Genomic DNA, 8,726 nt, shown 5'->3' with positions numbered 1-8,726 from the left:
CCCCTAGAAGAGGTGTGCAGTGCTGAGAAGCACTGCTGCTCCTGGCATTTCAGGCCAGTGGAAATTCTCAGCATCTCTCAGGCGTCAGGTGCTGCCTTCAGGTGCCAGCCTTGTTTTCCATAAGCATGAATCCTCTGATGAACTCCATAAATCAGCTTTACGTCTCAGCTGGGTCATTACTCTTCCAAGAATTTTCTTCTGAAATGACTTTTCTTCCTATCTAGGAATTGTTGGGCAATTAGTGGGAGCACTAATCAGTGCATCATACCAAGCAGCACGCTGAGTTATGCCTTGCATTACATTATAGACTAACCCAGTGCCAGCAGTGAGATCTAAAACCTCCATTTCACTTCTCACATTGCAAGAAGAAAAATGAGGAAATTGAAAGAAACACGTGCACTCTTTCCAACGATGCACTGTCTGTAACTCAGTTTTAAATTTAGCACAACCCTAATTAAGAAATGAGCTTTCGTAAAAACGTTACTGCATATGTAACAGCAATCTGGCTATTAGCAGAATGCAAACAGCTCTAGGTGGATTTTTTTTTTAATTATATGATTTGTTGCTTAATGTTGACTCGCTTATAGGGAAGTCCCCACTTTAAAGTCAAAAAGAAGCGTTTGTTTGACCCATATGCGTTACCTCAACAGCTGCAGCATCCCATGCCTCGGGTTGGGGGTAAAGCTGCTGGGTTTCATCTCTTCGATGCAGCTGGAGCAAACCTTGCCTGGCTCAGGGCCACCGGTGGAGGGGTCAGATCCTTGGTGGCAGCTTTTTGAGGATGCTGCAGGTGATGGGAAGAAAATGGTGATGCAAAGGCAGGGCCCAGCCTGTTTGCAACCTGTCCCACCTGCTTCCCCAGGGGGATGGTGCCACTGTCCCTGGTCTCGAACACACTGGGCCCAGTGGGAGCACACTGGATGCTTCCAGAAGGAGTGAGTACAGATTCCTGCTCCCATTGCCTTTGTCAATGCGCTTGTTCCTGCCTGCAGTGCTGCAAAATGGGCATTGCAGCTCCTGAGCCACAGCAGTGTCACTTGGCTGCTGGGGCTGGAGGCTGCGCTTTCTCCAGCCAGGAGTGGGCTGGGGTTGGGCTGCAGCAGGAAATACTGGCTCAATAAAAGCTACAGCGGCTGAACAGTTACAGATGTGATTGCAACACAGCTTCCGTTTTCCTGGGGCTTTTAACAGTGAAACAGTGCAAGGCGAAGGCAGAAGGGAGTGGAGCACAGGGAGGAGCAGCACAGAACCAAGTGGGAGCAGCTATGGGGGATGCCTTCATCCGGCACATCGAGCTGCTGGGCTATGAGAAGAGGTTCTTCCCCAGCCAACACTATGTAAGTGCACAGTGAGCAGTGGAGGGCTAGCTGGGGCAGAAGCTTGGCCAATGTATTTCTTGAGATAGCTGTGATTAAGGGTTTAAGAGCATCCCTTTGTGGAGCTGGGGGTCATGGGAATGGCACGGGCTGGAAGCAGCTAGAGGATGAAACCCTGCTGGGGTTTGGGGTCCCGGCCACGTGCTGAGCTGCAGCACTCTGCTCTGCCCCACAGGTCTACATGTTCCTGGTGAAGTGGAATGACCTCTCTGAAAAGCTCATCTACCGCCGGTTCACCGAGATCTACGAGTTCCATGTGAGCAGACCCAGGGAGACACCACCCCCAATTCAGGGTTGGGCAGGGAGGCAAAAGCAGACAGCAGATTTGAGCTGGAACTGCCCCCAAACGAACCTGCTCAAGGGAGGCTCTTGGGTCCCCATCTTTACATCTCCTTTGCCCCAGGAATGGGGAGTCCGGTGTCCTCAGGGAGGTTTCTCCTGGTGTTGGGTTGCAGACTGCAGCTGGGAGGGGTGAGCTGTGGGTGTTGTGGAGGGGTCCCCGTGCCATTCTCACAGCCCTGCTTGGCCCTGCTCCATAGAAAGCACTGAAGGAGATGTTCCCCATCGAGTCTGGAGACATCAATGCGGAGAACCGGATCATCCCACACTTACCAGGTAAGAGGCAGAGGACTGGGGGCTGGACTAGAAATCACAGCCGCTTGAGAAATCGCCCCAAGCTGCTCTGCCCCTCTGCAGATATTGGCTGCCATCTCTGTTCCTGCTTTTGGGGCTGGAAATCAAAACCCCAGCAGGGTCTGTCTGGTGCTGGGTGCCCTGGGGATGCATCCCAGAGCATCAGCTCCAGTCCTGGGTGGATGTAAAGGGAGAGGTGTGCTGAGCAGCTGCAGCTGAACACAGCCCTCCTTTGATGACACCATCCACAGGATGGCTTTTGGTGCTTTTGTGATGATAGAGAAAGGTATTAGGGGAAGCAATGCAACGTATGTTCAAGGAGATGGTATAAACTGATGCAAAGAGCTGACTCTTTGTACCTAAGCAAGGTGCAGCTCAGGAAAAATCCCCCTTACATTTAATTTCCTTCTTCAAACAAGGCAGGGAGGGAGAAGTAGCTGTGGGCTCTGACTCCTCAAGGAGGATCTCTGCAGTGCACAGCAGGATGAGTGTTTTTCTGCTTTCTGCTATTACAAGCTGCCAGGAGTGTCCTCTTCTGAGCACGGGACTGCCCAGCACAGCACACTGCTGTGTTTGGAGGACTGAAAGCACCAGGAGTGGGACAGCCATGGGGCTGTCATTCACATGTGTGCCCGATGTGGGGTTCAGTGCTGTGCCATGGGTTGGAGCTGCAAGTGGGGTTTGCTGGGAAGGAGGGATGTCCATGTGTCCGCGTTGTCCTCTGAACCATTCCTGGTGCCCTGGAGGCAGCGAGCCTTGTTACAGCTGGGCATGGCCTGAGCACGTGTGGGAATTATCCTGTAACCAAAATAGGGCTCAGTGGGGTTTTCCTAGGGCTTGTGCAATGGTTGTGGGCTGCAGGGATGAGCTTAGCTGTGCAAGTTCTACACTTGCTCACTGGCACCAAAGCCACTCATTTTCAGGTGCAGAGCAGCCTGCTCAGCAAGATGTAAATCTGTGGTTTTCTGTCTGCTTTTTCTGACTCCTTTCCCTTCTCCACCAGCCCCAAAGTGGTTTGATGGGCAGCGCTCGACGCAGAGCAGGCAGGGCACGCTGGCTGAGTACTGCTACACGCTGGTCAACCTGCCCCACAAGATTTCCCGCTGCCTGCACGTGGTCAGCTTCTTTGAGGTCCGGCCCGATGACATGAACCCCGTCACAGACAGCCAGTGAGTGCAGCAGGGCCAGTTCTTCACCTCCGTGGTGCAACACCAATTAATCACGTAATAATTAGCTCTTGGGACCTAGCTAATGCACCACTTTGCTCCATGTAGGATCAGGAAGCCCGAGGTGTTCCTCCTGCCCAAGGATGCAAAGAAAAACGCCAGTGGTGAGAGGCCTGGGGGGTCTGCATGGGGCTGCCTCTGCCACAGCAAAATGCACAGGGAGAGGGGGAGTGTGGGTGGATGGGGCTGAGCAGGGGCAGGCTGCCCCATGGCAGGGGCTGTGGATGACAGCAGAGGGCAAAAGCAGCCCTGCTGCTGCGTGAAAACTTCATTCTGTGGGGAAAAGAGTCCGGGACGTAGCTGTTAAGTCCTAGAAGGTGCTGAGGTTTTGTGTTAGGCTGTACTGGAGTTGCTTTTAATGTGGCTGAAATAGGGTATTTCTGTGCGAGGAGGGAATGTCTCTCTTCACTCCCACAGACATCACAGGCCCCATCGTCCTGCAGACGTACCGAGCCATCGCCGACTACGAGAAGAGCTCCAAGTCTGAGATGGCTCTAAAAGCTGGGGATGCCGTGGACGTCGTGGAAAAGAGTGAGACTGGTAGGTGTCCATGCTACTGCGGGCCAGCCCCATTCCTGGCCACCAACTCAGCAGGGGTGAGGACAGCCTTTGTGTCTTCCACCCACACACTGTGTCCCTATGGTTTCAGTTACAACAATAAAGGTTGTGTGAGGGGCCGCTGATGGAAAGGCCCAGCGCCAAACTTCTCAGTGCTTCCCGATTCACATTCACATGGAGCCCCGTGACGGTTGGTTCTGGTTGGAGTGTGGGGTTGTGAGGCAATCCTAGAAAACCCTGCAGCCTCCTCACATGCCTCGGGACAGTTCCTGCCCAAGAGGAAGCAGCATGAAGTGGCTGGGCTCCCCAGTTACACCACCACAAAAACAAAGAACAGCCCCAGTGCCCTTCCGGATGTGTCATGGGGACTCCTGAACACGGGATGGGGAACACGGCCGCTGCTGGCCGTTCCTGCAGCCTCCACGCTGCCCCTGTTCTTGCCCACCCTGCTCTCCTTGCAGGTTGGTGGTTTTGCCAGTTAAAGAACAAGCGGGGCTGGGTGCCAGCTGCCTATCTGGAGCCGATGGATGGTCCTGATGAATCAGAGGAGCAGGAGCCCAACTATGCAGGTAAAACACTCAGAAAATCACAGCGTTTCCAAGAGCATCACCCATCTGGAGGACAGTTCATTGAAAGGCAGGACCTGTGGGCACAGGGATAACACTGTAGGAGTAGCACAGGCTTTCCCTTGCACTGAGCTCTTGCACTCCCCTTATTGCCTGCTGTGAGCACGTGTCCCTGTTGTGCCGGGCAGGAGGAGTCCTTCAGCTTTCTGCTCATTGCTATCAGGGCTTCATCTTTGTGGTTTTCAAAATACTGTAGCAGACTCTATTAGCACAGCACTTCCTTGTTCCTCATTTAATCACCCAAATTACAAACATGCTTTTCAGCCTAGATAAATGTCCTTTCATTACTTGCACTCGCCAGCTTTCTCCTGAAGAAGTGCTGGGTGGACCTGGAGGAGCTATTGCACCAGCAGAGCTCAGTCCAGGTTTGAAGACCTGGAACATTCTGGGTTTGCCTAAAATTGCAGGTTGATGCTCTGGTGCTTCCTCTGCTCAGTGAAGGAGAGGCTGAGCCCCATGGCTGGGGGTGATGTCCCAGTTGTGTGTGTGCAGGTGAGCTGTACGTGGTGCAGAAAAGCTACACGGCTGTGGAGGAGGACGAGCTGACACTCAAGGAGGGTGACACCATCGAGGTGATCCACAAGCTGCTTGATGGCTGGTGGGTCATCAGGTGAGAAACACCACGAAAGCAGGCAATGGGATGGGATGGACCTGAGGTTCTTCACATCAAGGCTGTGACATCTGTGGACCATTTGGTGCTGCTGCCCAACGTTTTCTTTTGCAGGACTTCTAGTAGTCTTGTGGCTTTGCTAAGTGCAACCACCAAGGAGGCAGCAGATGGAAAAAATGCATCTGTTATTTTTCCTGCCTCTAAGTATTCTGGCACAGTTTGTTTGGTGAAACCTCAGCTTTCATCCCAGCCTTATCTCACTGTGTAGTTTTGGACTTTCCTAGGGGAATCCCAGCTGCCTTTGTGATCTGGAGAACAAGCAGTGTTGCTTTGTGTTGCAGGAAGGATGAAACCACAGGTTATTACCCCTCCATGTACCTGAAGAAATCTGGGGAGGTGAACACTGCTGAGAAAAGTGGGCTGAGGAACCACATTCCCCCCCGGAGGTAGGAAATGAGCTAAGGGAGGGAGGAAGGGAGGAAGGCAAGAGGGCAAAAGCTCTTCTTCGAGAGGGTGAAATGAATCTTTTGGGTGTGTGGTGTCCCCTGTTCACCCTGGCAATGCAGAGAGAGGAGAGAGGTGAGCAGAGCACAGAGAACAGGAGCAGATCCTGCAGGACTGCAGAAGAGACAGCCCTGATCAGGCAGGATCAGAGAGGCACATTTCTCCTTGCCCTTCTGCAGAGTTTCTTTTCTGGGCTAATCTCGTTTAATTTTCAAATTAGATTTTTTTTTTTTTCCCCTAAGTGCATCCACTGAATCTTTGAGAAGCAGGGAGAGATTTGACTAATCAGGGCTGCCAAATGGCCTAATCTGATGGGAGGATTTGAGCTAATGGAAGGGATTTTATTTTGATTAAAAAGATAAAAACCAATAATAGCTCATTAATTCTGATGCAACGACAATGGCTAAGAAGGGCAGAGCTTGCCTGGATCTTTTCTTCCCCCACAAGAAAACAAGGCAGCTTTCTATAAAATCTCTCAAAATCCGGCTCTGCTGGAGCATGGGTTGATGGTGAGGCAGTGTAAAAGGTACAAATCTGCTTATTTGAGTGCACTGATGCTTACTGATGCCCTTGGGGAGGTGACGCTGTGAGGACAGTGACCTGTCCCCGTGGCACTGCTGATAGCAGTGCACAGCAGAAGCAGGTGGGAACTGGCACAGTGCTTAGCAAGGAAGGGCCACAGCATGAATTTGGGCTCGGAGCACTGCCGTTGCAGTGGGGAAGAGCTTGGCTACAAAACAGGGCACACACTGAAACTAGGCAGGGGCTGAAGGCAGAGGGCTGCAGGTGCCTCCAGCAGAGCAGGATGGTGCCGTGGGTGGTGAAAGCCGCCACTCTCATCCTGGTCATGTCAACAAAGCAATGGCTCTGTCTGCCTGCCTGGGGACCGCCCTGAATGCTGGGGCTTTCCCACAGCAGTGTGGCTCCGCATAGCCCAGAGCTCAGCCTTTCACTTCTCTCTGTGGTGTCTGCTGTGGGTTCAGCACTGAGCAGACAGCTGCACGGGCACCTGCCCCAGGCTCTGTCCCCAGAAGCTCAGGGAAGCTTCTGGGAAGCTCAGTGCAGCAGCCAGCATAGATACCATATCCATCCATCCATCCACCCACCTGCAAGCAATGTTGTACGTCTCTTCCAGGAGTTTCTTGAATTCTGGGGAAAACCTCATGCCTCTCCTGCCCTTTTCAGCATTGTGCCTGATCTACCTTGCCATCCCCACCTTCGCTTTCCAGGCCTCAGGTTTCACCCATCAGCACATGCTCCCAAAGCATTGCTCTAGCTGCCTCCTAACAGCAGTTCACCCCCAGGGCTGGCAGTCGCCTGCTGCCTTCTGTCAAGTGGAAATGAAAAGTGGGTAGGGGTGTTCAGGCAAGGCAGAGCAGGAAGCACAGTGTACAGAAGCAGGGCTGGGGATTCTTGGAGAAACTGTGTGAGTGAGAACTATGGTTGTGGAAACGGAACATTTAATTTCTGACTTGCTGCAGATCCACCATCCGCAATGCAAAGAGTATCCACAACAAGGGACGGAAGCAGATCAGCCAGGAAACCTACAGGAGGAACAGCAAGAAGTATATGCAGAACCGGAGGAACATGAGGGGCAATTTGCAGAACAAGGACATCATCCGTAAGTCTCAGCAGGGTCCTTGATCTAGACTGGACTGAAGTCCTGCAGGACTGCTATTCTATGATTTTATGACATGGTTCATGCTCTCCAACACTGGTTGCTGGCAGTGTGGCATAAACAAATAGACTTGAGAATCTCTGTGCCACACTGAAAGATGTAGGGGGAGAGAAGGAAGTAAGTCCTCTTTTCTCTCAAACCCTTTGCACTTTGTGGCCCCAGGCTTGGGCTGTCCTTACAGGGCAGCATGGCCTCCAGCTCTGCCTTTTCACAGGAAGACCTGGAGGAGCACATGGAGGTGTGGGGTTGTGCAGAGCTCTGACCCATCTCTACATCTGTTTCATCCACAGCTGAGACAAATGAGCAAGAAGAGAACAAGTCAAAGGCTCAGCCTGCAGTTCCTCCCCGGCCCAGCAAAGACCTCATCATGAACCGCTGCACAGAGAGTACCAGGAGGAAGATCATGTGAGGCTCTCAGCCCCCAAACCCTGCGATCAGATGCTTTATCTCTTGTGCAGAGGGGGCATCGAGCCAGGCTGGGGGTCTGCATGTCTCCCAGAGCAGCTGTGAGCCCAGGCTCTGTGTTAACCCCACAGCACAGCGGCCTCAAGCTGCCCCAAGGAGCAGTGTGAGCACTTCCACCAGCACCTGTGGGCTGAGCCTTCCCACAGCCCAGGTTCCTCATCACTAGCAGGTTCACTTTTATCCCTTATTTGTATTCTGAATGATTTTTTTTTCTGGTTTTTAACAGTTACCAGCATTGCGCTGAGATTGTAGCCAGGGCTTCAATCACTGTGAGAAAACCCTAACATGTAAATAACGTGCACAAAAAGCAGTGTAGCATAAAGAGACACTTTATATGTGTATTTCAATGCTTTCATGCTGTGTGGACAACTGATCAATAAACAAGGTATCAATGCTGAACCAATTCGGTTAAATAGTGAAAGCTCTCTGGTGAAAGCTTTCTTCTCTGCTCCCTCTAGTGGGATACTGGGGCTGAAAGTGCAAGTGTGAGGAGTGAGCTGAGCCTCAGGGGAGGCCATGAGGTGAAGCAGCCATGAGGGAAAGCGGCCATGAGAGGTGGCTGTAAAGTGAGGAGGCCCTGAAGTGATATGGCCGTGAGGAGGTGGCTGTGATGTCAGGAGGCCACGAGGCTAAGCTGCTCCAAATGGCGGTGGGGTGTGAGATGGGGGCAGGGTATGGCAAAGGGCTGAAGAGCTCCGCATGGCTGTTCCTGCCCCTTCGCAGCCTGATTGCTGCCATGTCAGGTGGCCTTTGGCCGTCGCAGAGGGGCCCAGCATGGTGGGGGGATGACACTGCTACACGGCAGGGAGCAGAACACGAGGGTTATGTGAGGTGACACCGCAGCCAGCCCTACTGCGGCGACGCCAGCAGAGGTTGGGCGAAGTTCTGGCTTTGGGTTTAGGTTGGGGTCTCGGTTTGGGCCGGGCCCACCCTCTGAGATGGCCGGCATTGCCACTTTAAGACGAGGGGCGCGGAAAGAGCGCTCTGTACGGCGCATGCGCACAGCGCCCGGCGGCGCAGGTGAGAGGTCGCCAAGATGGCGGCGGTGGC

At 52.9% G+C, this 8,726-nt stretch overlaps 1 protein-coding gene across 1 annotated transcript; it reads left to right on the top strand.

Annotated features, from left to right (window-relative positions):
• Window positions 1-1,161: 1,161 nt before the first annotated feature.
• Window positions 1,162-8,073, top strand: NCF1 (neutrophil cytosolic factor 1). The gene is made up of 11 exons (XM_003211658.4): window positions 1,162-1,337; window positions 1,552-1,632; window positions 1,916-1,991; window positions 3,013-3,178; window positions 3,284-3,339; window positions 3,653-3,775; window positions 4,255-4,362; window positions 4,912-5,029; window positions 5,371-5,475; window positions 7,015-7,154; window positions 7,502-8,073. Exons 1-11 carry the CDS (start codon window positions 1,266-1,268, stop codon window positions 7,618-7,620), a joined length of 1,164 nt encoding a protein of 387 aa, XP_003211706.1. The 5' UTR covers window positions 1,162-1,265; the 3' UTR covers window positions 7,621-8,073.
• Window positions 8,074-8,726: the final 653 nt, after the last annotated feature.

The sequence above is a fragment of the Meleagris gallopavo genome, chromosome 21, assembly GCF_000146605.3.
Source record: "Meleagris gallopavo isolate NT-WF06-2002-E0010 breed Aviagen turkey brand Nicholas breeding stock chromosome 21, Turkey_5.1, whole genome shotgun sequence".
Classification (NCBI taxonomy): domain Eukaryota; kingdom Metazoa; phylum Chordata; class Aves; order Galliformes; family Phasianidae; genus Meleagris; species Meleagris gallopavo.
This window is presented reverse-complemented; position numbering and strand designations above follow the sequence as displayed.

Excerpts from the sequence above, each read along its gene's own strand:
- NCF1 (XM_003211658.4), top strand. The coding sequence starts at position 1,266 with ATGGGGGATGCCTTCATCCGGCACATCGAGCTGCTGGGCTATGAGAAG. Across the intron at positions 1,992-3,012 it reads GATCATCCCACACTTACCAG|CCCCAAAGTGGTTTGATGGG; the intron begins GTAAGAGGCAGA and ends CTTCTCCACCAG. Across the intron at positions 7,155-7,501 it reads GCAGAACAAGGACATCATCC|CTGAGACAAATGAGCAAGAA; the intron begins GTAAGTCTCAGC and ends TTTCATCCACAG.